The sequence below is a fragment of the Lissotriton helveticus genome, chromosome 3_2 (assembly GCF_964261635.1).
Source record: "Lissotriton helveticus chromosome 3_2, aLisHel1.1, whole genome shotgun sequence".
NCBI lineage: Eukaryota > Metazoa > Chordata > Amphibia > Caudata > Salamandridae > Lissotriton > Lissotriton helveticus.
Window position 1 is genome coordinate 485,913,414 of NC_136062.1, and position 18,510 is coordinate 485,931,923.

The 18,510-nt window shown below is 50.6% G+C and overlaps 1 protein-coding gene across 8 annotated transcripts in view; it reads right to left on the bottom strand.

Moving 5' to 3' along the window:
- LRP4 (LDL receptor related protein 4) overlaps positions 1-18,510 on the bottom strand; it is a 356,895-nt gene that overhangs the window by 164,563 nt on the left and 173,822 nt on the right. For all 8 annotated transcript variants that reach the window (XM_078684435.1, XM_078684436.1, XM_078684434.1 and 5 more), the window contains exon 3: positions 5,353-5,469. In XM_078684435.1, coding sequence (XP_078540561.1) covers positions 5,353-5,469 — 117 coding nt within the window. The remainder of the gene's footprint in view (positions 1-5,352; positions 5,470-18,510) is intronic.

Consider the following 18,510-nt stretch of genomic DNA (forward strand, 5'->3'; position numbering starts at 1 on the left):
GGCAACAACTGCACAAGAGCCCACCGCAAGCGATTCTAAGTGAAAGGAATGCGACAGCTGCAGAAGAGCCCACCGCAAGCGATTCTAAGCTAAAGGAATGCGACAACTGCACAAGAGCACACCACAAGCGATTCTAAGCTAAAGGAATGCGACACCTGCACAAGAGCACACCGCAAGCGATTCTAAGCTAAAAGAATGCGACAACTGCACAAGAGCACACCGCAAGCGATTCTAAGCTAAAGGAATGCGACAACTGCACAAGAACACACCGCAAGCGATTCTAAGCTAAAGGAATGCGACAACTGCAGAAGAACACACCGCAAGTGATTCTAAGCTAAAGGAATGCGACAACTGCACAAGAGCACACACAAGCGATTCTAAGCTAAAGGAATGAGACACCTGCACAAGAGCACACCACAAGCGATTCTAAGCTAAAAGAATGCGACAACTGCACAAGAGCACATCGCAAGCGATTCTAAGCTAAAGGAATGCGACAACTGCACAAGAACACACCGCAAGCGATTCTAAGCTAAAGGAATGCGCCAACTGCACAAGAGCACACCACAAGCGATTCTAAGCTAAAGGAATGCGCCAACTGCACAAGAGCACACCGCAAGTGATTCTAAGTGAATGAATGCGACTACTGCACAAGAGCTCACCGCCAGTGATTCTAAGCTACAGGAATACGACAACTGCACAAGAGCACACCGCAAGCGATTCTAAATGAAAGGAATGCGACAACTGCACAAGAGCACACCGCAAGCGATTCTAAGCTACAGGAATGCGACAACTGCACAAGAGCACACCGCAAGCGATTCTAAGCTAAAGGAATGCGACAACTGCACAAGAGCACATCGCAAGCGATTCTAAGCTAAAGGAATGCGACAACTGCACAAGAGCACACTGCAAGCGATTCTAAGCTAAAGGAATGCAACAACTGCACAAGAGCACACCGCAAGCGATTCTAAGCGAAAGGATTGCGACAGCTGCAGAAGAGCACACCGCAAGCGATTCTAAGCGAAAGGAATGCGACAACTGCACAAGAGCACACCGCAAGCGATTCTAAGCGAAAGGAATGCGACAGCTGCAGAAGAGCACACCGCAAGCGATTCTAAGCTAAAGGAATGCGACAACTGCACAAGAACACACCGCAAGCGATTCTAAGCTAAAGGAATGCGACAACTGCACAAGAGCACACTGCAAGCGATTCTAAGCTACAGGAATGCGACAACTGCACAAGAGCACACCGCAAGTGAGTCTAAGCTAAAGGAATGCGACAACTGCACAAGAGCACACTGCAAGCGATTCTAAGCTAAAGGAATGCAACAACTGCATAAGAGCACACCGCAAGCGATTCTAAGCTAAAGGAATGCGACAACTGCACAAGAGCACACCACAAGCGATTCTAAGCGAAAGGAATGCGACAGCTGCAGAAGAGCACACCGCAAGCGATTCTAAGCTAAAGGAAGGCAACAACTGCACAAGAGCACACCACAAGCGAGTCTAAGCTAAAGGAAGGCAACAACTGCACAAGAGCACACCGCAAGCGATTCTAAGTGAATGGAATGAGACAGCTGCAGAAGAGCACACCGCAAGCGATTCTAAGCTAAAGGAATGTGCCAACTGCACAAGAGCACACCGCAAGTGATTCTAAGTGAAAGGAATGCGACAACTGCACAAGAGCACACCACAAGCGATTCAAAGCTACAGGAATGCCACAACTGCACAAGAGCACACCGCAAGCGATTCTAAGCGAAAGGAATGCGACAGCTGCAGAAGAGCACACCGCAACCGATTCTAAGCTAAAGGAATGCGAAAACTGCACAAGAACATACCGCAAGCGATTCTAAGCTAAAGGAATGCGACAACTGCACAAGAGCACAACGCAAGCGATTCTAAGCTAAATGAATGCGACAACTGCACAAGAATACACCGCAAGCGATTCTAAGCTAAAGGAATGCGACAACTGCACAAGAACACACCGCAATCGATTCTAAGCTATAGGAATGCGACAACTGCACAAGAGCACACTGCAAGCGATTCTAAGCTACAGGAATGCAACAACTGCACAAGAGCACATCGCAAGTGATTCTAAGCTAAAGGAATGCGACAACTGCACAAGAGCACACCACAAGCGATTGTAAGCTAAAGGAAGGCAACAACTGCACAAGAGCACACCGCAAGCGATTCTAAGCTAAAGGAAGGCAACAACTGCACAAGAGCCCACCGCAAGCGATTCTAAGTGAAAGGAATGCGACAGCTGCAGAAGAGCCCACCGCAAGCGATTCTAAGCTAAAGGAATGCGACAACTGCACAAGAGCACACCACAAGCGATTCTAAGCTAAAGGAATGCGACACCTGCACAAGAGCACACCGCAAGTGATTCTAAGCTAAAAGAATGCGACAACTACACAAGAACACACCGCAAGCGATTCTAAGCTAAAGGAATGCGACAACTGCACAAGAACACACCGCAAGCGATTCTAAGCTAAAGGAATGCGCCAACTGCACAAGAGCACACCGCAAGTGATTCTAAGTGAAAGGAATGCGACAACTGCACAAGAGCACACCGCAAGTGATACTAAGTGAAGGAATGCGACTACTGCACAAGAGCACACCGCCAGTGATTCTAAGCTACAGGAATACGACAACTGCACAAGAGCACACCGCAAGCGATTCTAAGCGAAAGGAATGCGACAACTGCACAAGAGCACACCGCAAGCGATTCTAAGCTACAGGAATGCCGCAACTGCACAAAGTAAAGTAAAGTAAAGTCCACATTTGTAAAGCGCACAATCACCCGTTAGGGTCTCTAGGCGCTGGGGGGCCGTCGGGAAGATTAAGCGAGCTATTGCCCAGAGTCACATGGTGCTGGGCTAACCTGCCGCCGGAGCCGGGGATCGAACCGTGATCCCCAGATTCCAGCGTCAGTCGCCCTGGCCGCGGCGCCACACCTCTTCCACAAGAACACACCGCAAGCGATTCTAAGCTAAAGGAATGCGCCAACTGCACAAGAGCACACCGCAAGTGATTCTAAGTGAAAGGAATGCGACAACTGCACAAGAACACACCGCAAGTGATACTAAGTGAAAGGAATGCGACTACTGCACAAGAGCACACCGCAAGCGATTCTAAGCTACAGGAATGCCACAACTGCACAAGAACACACCGCAAGCGATTTTAAGTGAAAGGAATGCGACAACTGCACAAGAGCACACCAAAAGCGATTCTAAGCTAAAGGAATGCGCCAACTGCAGAAGAGCACACCGCAAGCGATTCTAAGCGAAAGGAATGCGCCAACTGCACAAGAGCACACCGCAAGAGATACTTAGTGAAGGAATGCGACAACTGCACAAGAGCTCACTGCCAGTGAATTTAAGCTACAGGAATACGACAACTGCACAAGAGTACAACGCAAGCGATTCTAAGCGAAAGGAATGCAACAACTACACAAGAGCACACCGCAAGCGATTTTAATCGAAAGGAATGCGACAACTGCAAGAGAGCACACCACAAGCAATTCTAAGCTAAAGGAATGCGACAACTGCACAAAAGCACATCGCAAGCGATTCTAAGCTAAAGGAATGCGACAAGAGCACACTGCAAGCGATTCTAAGCGAAAGGAATGCGACAACTGCACAATAGCACACCGCAAGTGATTCTAAGCTAAAGGAATGCGACAACTGCACAAGACCACACCACTAGCGATTCTAAGCTAAAAGAATGGGACAACTGCACAAGAGCACACTGCAAGCAATTCTAAGTGAAAGCAATGCGACAACTGCACAAGAGCACAGCACAAGGTCACCAACAGATAGTACCCCCTAGAGGTGGTAAACAAGCCCTGCCTGCACCAAAAGATGGGGGCTAGACACCTGGTCCTCTGAGGAACCTGCCTTGCCAGCGACCACACTATACAAGTCATAATGAACCGTGGTTTCTGTGCACAAGGCAAGATTTCAAATGTCACACCTCAAGACTTGGATTATTTTTTACACACACCTGCATTACATACTGCATTTTTTTAAACGAAGTTGGTCTTATTTCATGTCGCATAGGGTGAGTATCTTACACACCAGATTTAAGTACTTATCTCATAAGTGAGAGTACGTTCTAGGTCTATTTAAGGAGCAAACACTGAGTATTCTAAAGTGGGAACGTAGCTGTAATAAGAAAATTACTATCACATTGTAATAACCTATTAGAAAGCAGTAGTGACGTTTTAGCAGGCGAGATTCCACTTCTGGAATCCAGTTAGTGGGGGTCAGACAGTTACACTACACGTTATCGCCTGATGTATCAGACGGCTGCTTTTTTGCCAACTGATTATATTCAATAACATACTTTCAAATCGGTAGCGTAACGAAATTTCGAAATTTGAGGGGGTCCCCTGTAAAGTACATGAAGTAGGGACCCTCCGGACTCACTCAGGAGCTGTCAGGCCAGGGTCCTGCAGTGAGGAGGCCCTCTGGAACTCGCCCCCCCCGCACTGCGGGGGCCTTTGTTATGCCACGGCTTTAAATGATATAAGAATATATCACGTCACATCGAAGTTTGATTTCCATGAAAAAGGTACTCTACCTTTGGCCTCTTGCCTATATATGGTTACTACGCTCCTTGGTGACTTACAACATGGTTATAGTCCACAGTACAGCATCTCACATATATTTCTATATTTCTATGTATTGGGCTCTCTCTGACTAATATGGTTTCTTCAAACACGAAGCGCCCGATTCACAGAACTAACTTAAGACAAAATCCTAAACCTACTACCATTTTGATATTTACAGAAGGCACTTACTAATCAATGAGTAAGTGCCTTGGCTGTTTAACCTCTGACGTGGCCTTGTACCGTACAGTTAATTCTGTTTGATGAGCTGGCGCCTTGATACCCTCGGGTGAATGTTTGCGCTTTATAAGTTTCCTTTTCATGTCTGTGAATACCAAAATGAGTAAGTACACTTACTCATTTTGGTATTCCCAGAAGACACTTACTTATCAATGAGTAAGTGCCTTCTGTGAACACGAAAATGGTAGCAAGTTTAGGTTTTTGTCTTGTTAGTTCTGTGAATCGGGCCCGAAGTGTCAGCATATGGTACACAATATACTCGGTCCACTACCACAGTATTGCATGTTGGAGAGGCTCCAACACACTTCGTTGTGTGCTTTTTTGAGTTCTTTTTGTGTAATTTTGATGGGCAATATTGTTTAGACCACAAAGGAGTACTAAAAACAATAACTTTGACTTAAGGTCAAGAAACCCTCCCAAACCCACAGCAGCCTCACCCTCTTGCTCCCCTCCCAGGTCTTAGTGCCCCCCCCACACAGTTGTAAGTTACTGTTGCAACTTACGACACTCCTGCTCATCCGAGTCGTCGCCGCAGTCGTTATCGCCATCGCAGAGCCAGGACCGCCGGATGCATTTCCCGTTGTCGCAGTGAAAATCGATAGGAGAGCAGGTGGGCAGCACTGGAAGAAAAAAGTGACACTCAGCTCACCACGAGGGACACCACAGACCACCTCATGCAACAGCACCCTCCCCATAAGCCACACCACAGACCTCCACTTAAAGTCTACGGAGCACATTTCTCGTAGAATAATCCGCAGGTCACCCATACAACAGTTTACACCTCTACACCCACTCAAACTTGTGGAGACAAACTGCAAACCATCCACATACAGACCATTCAATGCAGAAAACAACCAACATGGAGAACTTCGGCCAAGCCTCACTCGCCACCACCACACCGGATGCGCTAACTTATGAATGATCTTAAGCTCTTGGACAAAGACGTCGCCCCTCCATAAACAACCCAACCTTTTAATGTGTTACGACACACACAACCACCAGGTAATCCAACACCAAGTGCAAAACCAACCATCCTTCAAGGGTTGACACGCTTCTCAAGCCAAGCAGAGGCCCCTCACACAGTAGGTGTGTCCGGTTAGAGGTAAGAGGTTATTCATTCCCACCTCTGGGGTAAGACAAGCTTTACCACTCCAAACGGGCCTGGGGCAGTCAGCTTTAAGGGTAAATCTGGAAGAATTCTTCCAAGGGTTTAGGGGCCCAATGTCTGGCAAACGACGCCTCCTGCCTGATGGAACCATGTTTGGGACTTCTGGTGGCGAAGTCCCCTGTGGTCAAATATCAACTTAACATCCAGAACTAGGCAAGAAGAGGTCTTTAAAGAAATGGACTCCAGGGTTTAAGCCGGACGCTGTGGGCGGTAGTGGTAAATCGCCAATGTCGTCACAAGCCGAGTTGATAGCTAGGTTCCCATCAGCCTCCTCCCTAGTGGCCACGGTAGAGGAGCCTAACCCCCAACACAAGGCTTGGGAGGGGGTGCAGCCGGCTTCCAAGCACAGCAGAGTATGAGTTACCTCAGTGCTCAGCAGTATTACACCTGTTGGCAGGACTGAACATGATTTTTAAATGTTTTCTATGTATTTATTTATTTCAGGTTAATAATAAACAATGCTGCATCAATCCTAGAAATACAATTTGGCTTCCAATGCACCCAGTTGACACATACAGAATAATCTGTGAGTGTACACACAAATGCAGTCAAGGGGAGGGTAATGGGGGGAGCATCAGGAAGACACATTCATGGGCAGTCATGGCAACGAGGCGTAACACCTGAACAGGTAGTCTATTGGATGAGCAGGTACGTGGCTGACATAGGGACAAAGAACAGATGCATTGACCAATGGCGTCGTCCGAGGCATCAGAGTCCAAAGTCAAGAGGTATGCTCGAAGGGACGCCTAAATGTCCTTAGGCCTGGAGGTTGGCGGCTGCAATAAGGTGCACAATTCACTAGTAGTATCGCAATACGTCATGTGCTTTACAAAGTCATCGGTGGGGGTGTTCTGCTGCTACCAGTAAGAGGGCTATGCGCCGCTTGGTAACAAGAAAGCCATGGCACTGTGTGAGTGATCTGCTTTTCTGCCTAAGTTAGTTGCCTGTTTATTTTGCTGGTTCTCCCTGCAATTCCCCAGATTGCAAGCCCCGCCCACCTCCCGCTTACCGTTTACCGCCCTTCCTGCCTCCCAGCTGCTCTTTCCCTCCCCTACTTAATGGAAGCCGCTGAGCGGATGCGCCGCTTGCGAGCCAAAGGCGCGCCTAAGGCAGGCCCGTCTGCGCCCGTCCGCGACCTGACCGCGACCAGCGCCAGGAACCCTGGATCTACTATCCTCCACTGCTACGACTCCACCGCCCTCCTCGCAATCAACCCCGGAACACACAAAGTTTGCCAACAGGCCTCACCGAACAGTTTTCCTGCCTCCACTGCCGCCGGTCCTTCACTACCGCCCCGGTCCTCAACACCACCGACGCCAGCACCGAAGACACCCTCAGATGCATCCTCCTCAATGTGCGCTCCGTACACAAACACGCAGTGGAAATCTGGAACCTACTTGACTCTCTCTCACCAGACCTCGCCTTCTTCACGGAGACCTGGACCAATGCCTCCTCCGGCCCCGACATCAACACTGCCATACCGGATGGATACAAGATCCAGATGAAGGACCGCCCCAACTGCCCAGGAGGGGGCCTCGCCATCGCACACAAGAGCACCCTCCACCTCACCACCTCCAGCGAAACATTCCCCCATGCCGAACACCTGCACTTCCAGATCCAGACCAGCCCTAAGACCACACTCTGAGGAACCCTTGTCTAAAGACCCCTGGCCCACGGACACCTTTCGCCGCCACTATCACCGACTTCATCGCACCCCACGCCATCGCATCACTGAACTACATACTCATCTGGGACCTCAACTTCCACATCAACACCCCCAGCGACCCCAACTCCACCACCCTCCGTGACAGTCTTGCCAACATCGGACTCAACCAACTCGTCACCACACCGACCCACAGAGCAGGCCACACCCTCGACCCCACCTTCGCTGCAGGCAACAGCGTCCACTTCAGCCACATGACGCAACCGCCATGGACCGACTATCACTGCGTACATTTCACCGTCAGAAAACCCAAGGCACCGAAACCGGGCCTTCGCCCTCCACGAAGAAACTGGAGCAAGGTTACCGACGCGCAACTGACCTCCACCCTCACCAGAGGGGGCCACATCCTGACATACGACGCAAACATCGCAGCAAGAGAATTCCACACCTGGATATCCAACGGCACAGACCAGCTGGCCCCACTCCGCAACCCCGGCAAACAGCGCCACAGGAAAGCCACCTGGTTCACCACCGACCACCAAGAAGCCAGGCGCACCTGCAGACGCCTGGAGAAGAATTGGAGGGACACCAAGACAACTGAAAACTACTCCACCTACAAAGACGCCATGATGAACTACCACAATCGAGTCAGAACCACCAAGAGGAACTTCATTCACAACAAAATCCTCGTCAACTCCACCAACGCCAAGAAACTGTTCAATGTCATCATGGATTATACCAATCCACGCAGCGAAGCCACAGACATCACCCCTTCCCAAGACCTCTGCGACAAACTAGGAACATACTGCCACCTCAACATCAAAACGCTCTACGGCAACTTCATTGACCACCCTCATGACGCCACAGACCACCCCCTAAGAAACACCAGCCAGCCATCCATCTACCACTGGACACCGATCACGATCGTTGACACCAGCACGACCATGAAAGGCATACACTCGGGAGCCCCCACCGACCCCTTCCCCCCCGCACATCTATTACAGAGCCGCAGACACCATTGCACCCGAACTACAACACACCATCAACTCCACCTTCAAGACAGCCACCTTTCCAGGCTGCTCAAGAAACCCACGGCAGACCCCACCGACCTCAAGAACTACCAGCCCATCTCGCTCTTCCCCTTTGTAGCCATAGTGACAGAGAAAATAGTCAACAGGGAACTGACACGCATCATCGAAGAGAACGCCATCTTAGACTCTTCCCAATCCGGATTCTGAAATAACCACAGCACCGAGACCACCCTACTCGTCACCACAGACGACATCCGCACCCTCCTGGACCAAGGCCATTCCGCAGCCCTCATCCTACTCGACCTGTCGGCAGCCTTTGACACCGTCTCTTACCACACTCTAGTCGCCAGACTACACGACGCAGGCATACAAGGAACAGCCCTGGATTGGATCCCATCTTTCCTCACCGGAAGAAGCCAAGGGATCAGACTACCTCCATGCCTCTCCGCCCCCACGTAAACTACCTGCGGAGTCCCACAGGGGTCATTACTGAGCTCGACCCTCTTCAACATCTACATGGCCCCCCTCGCAGCCATCGTCCAACAACACGGCATCAACAAGTCCCTACTCCGCAAACTACAGACTATACAGAACACCGCGGCCAGACTCGTCCTCGGCATCCCCCGACACGAACACATCAGCCAACACCTGCGAAGCCTCCGCTGGCTCTCCATGGAGAAGAGAGTCACTTCCAAAATCCTCACTCACACCTACAAATGCCTTCACAACGACGACCCAAATACCGCAACGACAGAATCAACTTCCACTTACCCAAAAGAAACCTCCGATCTGCCAACCTAGCACTTGCTGAAGTCCTGCGAATCCACAGAGCCAGAGCAGGTGGAAGATCATTCTCGCACATTGCAGCCAAGACCTGGAACGAGCTACCGGCAGACATCAGACGCGCCCCCTCCCAGAACACCTTCAGGAAGACCCTCAAGACCTGGCTCTTTGACTGAACAGAACTCCGTACCCCCCCTCACCCCCACCCCTCAGTGCCATGAGACCCTCACGTGTGAGTAGCGCGATTACAATTCCCTGATTGATTGATTGATTGATCATGGCGGGGACTCGTCTGAGGCCCGGGTCAATGGTTTAACATATCCTAGAAGTGCCGGGAGTCCCCGGGATCGACCGTGTGTTCAAACAGAGGAAATCAAGGCAAATATGGCCCCCATTATGCATTAATGGCTGTACACCTGACGGGACATGTTTACGCGTCTTTGAGGTTTTCTTGTTCGTACAACTAGTATTACCAATGTTTGATGTTGTGGCAGGTGTTTCTTCCACAGCCCGTGACAGCGGGCTGGGATCAGCAGTTTGAGAGGTGGTGGAGGGCCTGGCAGAGGTGGCGGAAGGCCTGGTAGAGGTGGTGGAGGGCCTAGCAGAGACGGTGTCTTATAAAGAGACTGCAGGCTCTCCAAAGAGAGCCGTGCAGAAGCCCCTGCCTACTCTGGTGCAGGCCAGCACTCCCCAGCAGCTCTGCCTCACGGTTGCACCGCTCTGGTTCAGAGCCCTTCCACGAGCAGGGTTCATGCCGGCAGCCCGTCCCAGTGCCTCAGGTGTTTTCTCCTTTTTGCCTGCAGTTCCATTTTTATTGTAAACTCCTCACCGTTGCTTGGACTATTGTGTGTTGTTTTACATGTATTTATTTCCCCGGTGTATTTTGCTCGCTTCTTTCCTGCCGCTGCTGACCCGGCGGCCCTGCCCCCTGACACAGCCCCGCTCCCGCCACCCTACCTCTGGTCCCGCCCCCCTCTCCTACTTGATGCCGACGGCTGCGTGGTCATGCCGCTGACGTGCTGAAGGCGCGCCTAAGGCAAGCCCGTCTGCGCCCGTCCGTGGCCAGCGAGAGGAACCCTGGATCTCCGGGACCCCGCTGATACAACTCCGCCGCACTCCACTCACTCAACCCCGGAAGACACACCGACTGCAAAAGATCCTCACCTAACACCACCCTTGGACCGTTCTCGTGCAGACTCTGCCGCAGATCCTTTACCATCGACAAAACCATCACAACCACCGCCTGATGCACGCAACGCCGAAACCCTGACATGCATTCTCCTCAACGTGCACTCCCTGCACCGACACGCCATAGAGATCTGGGACCTGATCGACACCCTCTTGCCCGACGTTGCCTTCTTCACGGAAACCTGGACCAACGCCACCTCCGGCCCCGACATCGCCACTGCCATCTCCGACGGCTACAAGATCCAGAGAAAGAACTGCCCAGGAGGAAGACTCCCCTTCGACTCTCCACATCTAGCACGAGTGACCCGCACTCCAACACAGAACACCTCCACTTCCAGATCCAGACCAGCCCCAGGACCACGCTACGCGGCATCCTCAACTACAGACCGCCGGGACCTCGCACCCATTCCGCAACTATCATCTCCTCCCCCCCCCCGTGCCTTGAGACCCTCACGGGTGAGTAGCGCACTCTATGAACCCCTGATTGATTGATTCAGTCTCTTAGAGGGGTCAGTGAGGAGTCTCATGGCCTGGCCTCTAGAGGGGGCTGGAGAAGGAGGGGCTTCACAAGGAAAGTTAGCAGCTGCCCCCAATGCAGGATAAGATGGGAAGAGCAGAATGAAATGGAATTTACTAAAAGAGCCCTCGAAGGGGACTCCCGCAGAGGGTTTGCATGAAGACAGCACAAGACACACATGCAGCTGGCACCAAGTGCCCGTCCTTCGGCACCGGTAGTAACCCGGCTGAGGGAAGCTGGCCCATTCAATTATTTCTCTGCCTATGATTGAACGCCCTCCCTCTCGCTGCCTCCAATGTTCTTATTTACGTTCCATGTTCTCACCTTATTTTGCAAATATGCATATAAACTGTATTTATATATGCATATCACCCTTATTTATATTTGCATATAACCCTTATTTATATATGCATATCACCCTTATTTTGCAAACAGGCGTATAAACCTGTAGTAACCTGGTTCAGGGAGGCTAACTCATTTAATTATCTTTCTGCCTATGATTAAGCATCCTCTGTCACTTCTCCCCAATGTTCTTGTTTACATTCCATTTTCTCACCTTATTTTAGAAGGAAAACTAGATTTCATGGGCATTGACGCCCCTTTAAGATGCCCCTGCCCCCCTCAAGGGCTGGAGATATGGCTGGATCAAGGGTATGACTGGTCACTGCCCCCAGGGAGCAGCGTCTGACCTGGTCAAGGGGGTTAGAGAGAGGAATGCCCACAAGTCCCCTGGTTTGACTAGGTGGGTGCCAGGGTCACCAGGCCTGGCCCACTCATAAATGTAGACAGTCCTATTCGGCCTTGGGCGTGGAGGGGTTTCTGTAACCTCAAGATGTACCTAGACACCCTCCTTCCCCTCAATGCGATCCCAAGAAAAACAAGCATTTGCAATGTAACGGGTCTCGCATTCGTTAAAGTTAGAGCTGTTGGCGTTCAAAATAACAATGTTTTTTACTATTGTTATTATATTTACATAGCACTGTTGCTAATGGTATAAAAAAGCAAAAATTAAAAACAAATGTTTTCAATGCCAACAGCTCTAACTTTAACAAATGGGAGACCTATTGCATTGGAAATGCAATTGGAAATGCAATTTGTCTTACATATTTTAGAGTTGGAGTTGTTGGCATTATAAATGCCAGTGTTTTTAAACTAGTCGTGTTGCAGGGACCTCTTTTGGCCACATATGGTACTGCACCCTGCAGAAGATATGTTAAATCCACCCTACCCATAATGCATTGCATGCAAGACAGTACCACAAGTGCATTCAAATAGCTATGTACATATATACAATTAGTAGCTTTGAAATGTGACAAAAGAATTATTATATTAAATTCCGGATTAGGTTGTGCTCCCTGTGGAGCTGATGAAGGGAAATTTATAGAGGTTCTAATATAAATGTGAGATGTGCTAGTGAGTAAAGTAACCACTGCCAGCCTAGCTTAGGACCAAGTGTGTGCCTTGTCTGAAGCCCTTTAAGAAAATAGTCGCTGAAGGCTGTAATTACAACTTAGGGAGTACCCATTTAAAAGGGGGTGTCCCCATGGGAGGTTACAAGAAGAGACAACGCGGTAGTAAGGAGGGACTACTAAGCCCATTGACCATTAAAATGCCACTATATGCAAAGGACAGGGACAGTTGCCAATTAAGATCATGGGCCAATGAAATGCCACCATTTGCAAAGGACAGGGACAGGGGCCAATTAAAAAGATGGGTGAAAGTGGGTGGAGCTTTATGCCAATATCCTGAATATAGCAAAACCAAAGGGGATGGTGGACGGAGTGTTGAACATTGCAAGCATTCACCCCCAGTCAACTGATCTGGGTTTAATCCATCACCGTTCTTTAGCTCACTCCGCCACCCCAGTTCAGACATGGCCAAATGCAAATCAGTCTGACCCTGTGCCTCATGGGAACAGCCCAGCCAAGCCGAGCCATGTCTTCCCTGGACCGGAAACAAGCATCCTAGGACCGGTTTCTGGCTAATCAGCCGGGCTAGCTTGAATTCAGTGACAACGTGAGCAAGGGATCCACGTCTGGGCATACCCTGCCAACTTAGGGCGCACAAAGCAAAACCAAAGGGATTTGGCTTTCTTGCCCTAAGTGTGCCAGGTATGCCCAAACGTGGGTCCTGGGCTCAATGTGCCACTGGATTGAAGCTAACCTGGTTGAAGAGGGGTGAAACCCCGAAACCGGTCCTAGGATGCTTGTTTCTAGTCCAGGGAAGAGCTGGCCTGGAAGTTCGGGCTGGGCTGTTCCCATGAGCCACAGGGTCAAGACTGATTTGCATATGGCTGGGTTTAAACTGGAATGACATGGTGAGCAAAAGAAGGATGGATTTAACCCAGATCTCTTGACTGGTGGTGAATGTTTTGATTTGTTCTGCATTCCGTCCATCAGTTGTATGTCTTTTGCATATCCTGAATACAGCATGTCTCAAAGAAACAGCCTAAGCGCTGCCTAGGTGAGACCTAAAAAGGGACAGCCAGCTCAAGATGAACAGGCCAGCAGCGGGTGATAATCATAACCAACAGGGCAAGTACTGTCCGCTACCGGGCACCGGCACTTCTTTCATTTGAAAGAGAGAGTACCTGCACTGCTCATCACTGTCACATTTTACGAGAGTGCTGCACTCTTCAGGAGCTGTGGACAGTGAGTACCAGCACTTCTACATTTCCATACCACAACGGCCTCGAACACTGACGTTGAAAGGAAGCACTCCTGGGTGGCCGGAAGAATGAGTACGTGTGTGGCTGGGTCACTAAGAAAAGGAGGGTGGGCACGTTCACCGGGTACACCAACACCAGTGCCTGGGGGTGGGGTGGGGGAGGGGTAAGCCGAACTGCGGAGAGGCTCGGGATTGGTTAAAAGAAATGTCGAAGATAGCTCCCACGTTGCGTGTGATGCAAGCACGCCAAGAAGCATGCTTCATGGGCAGGGCTTGAGTCGGGGTACACGCCGTCCCCCCTACTCTTTTCACAGGGTGGACGCCGTCCCCCCTGCCAAGAAGCATGCATCATGGGGCTAGTGGATTGGCAAAGCATAGTGTGAGGCTTGTGCTCCCCGGAAGAGGGTCCCACGCGGCCATTAGCACTCGTGCTGGGAGGAAGGGGGGTACGTGAGGGTGAGTAGTGACTGCAGAGAACATAAAGAGGGACTTGTTGGCAAAAGATGGATGGGTATTACAAAAAGAACAAGCATTAGCAATGCAATCGGGCTCGGATTTATTTGAGTTTGAGCTAATGGCATTATAAATGCCAATGTATTGTTGCTATGTGTCATGGAGTGTGTTCATGTGGTGTGTACTGCCAGTGATCTCCTTGTGAGTGTGAGAATATTGCACCGTTACTGCCTGTGATGTCCTTCTTGTGAGTGTGAGAAGCTTGCACCTCTGCTGGCTGTGGTCTCCTTGTGAGTGTAAGAAGCTTGCACTGCTGCTGCCTGTGATGTCGTTCTTGTGAGTGTAAGAAGCTTGCACTGCTGCTGCCTGTGATGTCATTCTTGTGAGTGTGAGAAGCTTGCACCTCTGCTGGCATGTCTCCTTGTGAGTGTAAGAACTTTGCACTGGTGCTGCCTGTGATGTCCTTCTTGTGAGTGTAAGAAGCTTGCACTGCTGCTGCCTGTGATGTCGTTCTTGTGAGTGTGAGAAGCTTGCACCGCTGCTGCCTGTGATGTCGTTCTTGTGAGTAGGAGAAGATTGCACCTCAGCTGCCTGTGGTCTCCTTGTGAGTGTAAGAAGCTTGCACAGCTGCTGCCTGTGATGTCCTACTCACTACTCTACTCTGCACTCACTACTCTACTCACTACTCTACTCTGCGCTCACTACTCACTACTCTACTCACTACTCTACTCACTAGTCTGCACTCACTAGTCTGCACTCACTAGGCACAACACAGCACTCTGCACTCAACAGCACTCTGCACTCAACAGCATTCTGCACTCAACAGCATTCTGCACTCAACAGCATTCTGCCCTCAACAGCACTCTGCCCTCAACAGCACTCTGCCCTCAACAGCACACAGCACTCTGCCCTCAACAGCACACAACACTCTGCCCTCAACAGCACTCTGCCCTCAACAGCAATCTGCCCTCAACAGCACACAGCACTCTGCCCTCAACAGCACTCTGCCCTCAACAGCACTCTGCCCTCAACAGCACTCTGCCCTCAACAGCACTCTGCCCTCAACAGCACTCTGCCCTCAACAGCACTCTGCCCTCAACAGCACTCTGCCCTCAACAGCACTCTGCCCTCAACAGCACTCTGCCCTCAACAGCACTCTGCCCTCAACAGCACTCTGCACTCAACAGCACTCTGCACTCAACAGCACTCTGCACTCAACAGCACTCTGCACTCAACAGCACTCTGCACTCAACAGCATTCTGCACTCAACAGTATTTTGCACTCTGCCCTCAACAGCATTCTGCACTCTGCACTCAACAGCACTCTGCCCTCAACAGCATTCTGCACTCTGCCCTCAACAGCACACAGCACTCAACAGCACTCTGCACTCAACAGCATTCTGCACTCAACAGCATTCTGCCCTCAACAGCATTCTCCCCTCAACAGCATTCTGCCCTCAACAGCACTCTGCCCTCAACAGCACTCTGCCCTCAACAGCACACAGCACTCTGCCCTCAACAGCACACAACACTCTGCCCTCAACAGCACTCTGCCCTCAACAGCACTCTGCCCTCAACAGCACTCTCTCCTCAACAGCACACAGCACTCAACAGCACTCTGCCCTCAACAGCAATCTACCCTCAACAGCACTCTGCCCTCAACAGCACTCTGCCCTCAACAGCACTCTGCCCTCAACAGCACTCTGCACTCAACAGCACTCTGCACTCAACAGCACTCTGCACTCAACAGCATTCTGCACTCAACAGTATTTTGCACTCTGCCCTCAACAGCACTCTGCCCTCAACAGCATTCTGCACTCTGCACTCAACAGCACTCTGCCCTCAACAGCATTCTGCACTCTGCCCTCAACAGCACACAGCACTCTGCCCTCAACAGCACTCTGCCCTCAACAGCACTCTGTCCTCAACAGCACACAGCACTCAACAGCACACAGCACTCAACAGCACACAGCACTCAACAGCACACAGCACTCAACAGCACTCTGCCCTCAACAGCAATCTGCCCTCAACAGCACACAGCACTCTGCCCTCAACAGCACTCTGCCCTCAACAGCACTCTGCCCTCAACAGCACTCTGCCCTCAACAGCACTCTGCACTCAACAGCACTCTGCACTCAACAGCATTCTGCACTCAACAGTATTTTGCACTCTGCCCTCAGCAGCACTCTGCCCTCAACAGCATTCTGCACTCTGCCCTCAACAGCATTCTGCACTCTGCACTCAACAGCACTCTGCACTCAACAGCACTCTGCAACTCAACAGCATTCTGCACTCAACAGCATTCTGCACTCAACAGCATTCTGCACTCAACAGCATTCTGCACTCAACAGCATTCTGCACTCAACAGCATTCTGCACTCTGCACACAACAGCATTCTACACTCTGCACTCAACAGCACTCTGCACTCAACAGCACTCTGCACTCAACAGCACTCTGCACTCAACAGCACTCTGCACTCAACAGCATTCTGCACTCAACAGCATTCTGCACTCAACAGCATTCTGCACTCAACAGCATTCTGCACTCAACAGCATTCTGCACTCAACAGCATTCTGCACTCTGCACTCAACAGCACTCTGCCCTCAACAGCATTCTGCACTCAACAGCACTCTGCACTCGGCACACAACAGCATTCTGCACTCTGCACTCAACAGCACTCTGCACTCAACAGCATTCTGCACTCAACAGCATTCTGCACTCTGCACTCAACAGCACTCTGCACTCAACAGCACTCTGCACTCAACAGCACTCTGCCCTCAACAGCATTCTGCACTCTGCACTCAACAGCACTCTGCCCTCAACAGCATTCTGCACTCATCAGCACTCTGCACTCAACAGCATTCTGCACTCAACAGCATTCTGCACTCAACAGCATTCTGCACTCAACAGCATTCTGCACTCTGCACACAACAGCATTCTGCACTCTGCACTCAACAGCACTCTGCACTCAACAGCACTCTGCACTCAACAGCACTCTGCACTCGACAGCATTCTGCGCTCAACAGCATTCTGCGCTCAACAGCATTCTGCGCTCAACAGCATTCTGCGCTCAACAGCATTCTGCACTCTGCACTCAACAGCACACAGCACTCTGCCCCCAACAGCACTCTGCCCCCAACAGCACTCTGCCCCCAACAGCACACGGCACTCACCAGCACACCACACTCACCAGCACTCACCAGCACACAGCACTCACCAGCACACCGCACACAGCACTCAGCACTCAACAGCAGTGTTTCATGCGTTTTTGCCTGTCTACAATGGAGGCGGCAGTCCCAACTGCAGGTTTGTAATCCTGGAGGGGCCTGTTGCTGGTGAATGCACAGGCTGCTGAGGTGTTGAATCATCAAGAATCAAAAATTCAAAGCAGTCGCTGGGGAATCACCGGGCCGTATGTGGCCAGGAAACCTCCCTTCCGATCCTGGCTGCTCTCTTGAATTAACAGTTTGATCCTGTGCACACCCTCATTCTTTGTTGAACACACCGGCACAGCCTCACTCAGCGGCTCACCCCCTGGAGCTTGCCTCACCCCTGTCCGGAACAGGTTGCTCTGGAGCACTCTCGCCAAGGAGACTGAAAACAGCTTTATTTACATAAGAGACTTTAACAATATGTATATAGAGATACATAGAGTGACTTTACAACTTGTACAATTGCAATTTTTTTTCCTGTTTGTATCTTTGATGTAACTCATGGAATCCTAAATCCTTATGTAGCGCAACTGGTTCTTTTGTAAAGCGCTCTGACACCTTCGGGTAATATTCGCGCTATAGAAAATGGCATTAAATATATAAATAAATAAATTAATGAATAAAGAATTGTAAATCGCATTCCAACTTTAGCATTGCAGTGCTGCAGGAAACGGGCCACTGGACGGCCTCAGGCCTCGAAGGCACGTCCTTGCAGGCATGGCCTGCCGAGGACGGACAGACAGCGCCTTGAGGTGGCCAACTGCAGGCATGTTGCAATAACGGGCAGCTGTCAGGCTCGTCCCAGCGCCCGGCCCGGACAAGAACCGGCAGCGCTAGCACGGCTCGCCTGGCAGGCTTCGAAGCACTTCATTATCTGTATTTTATTTAACTTTTCGTTGTGATTTATGAGTTGCGAACACGGCCTTTATTAAGAGCGCTTTACTTTTCAAACAAAGTTACAGAAGTGAGTGGCAAAAGTA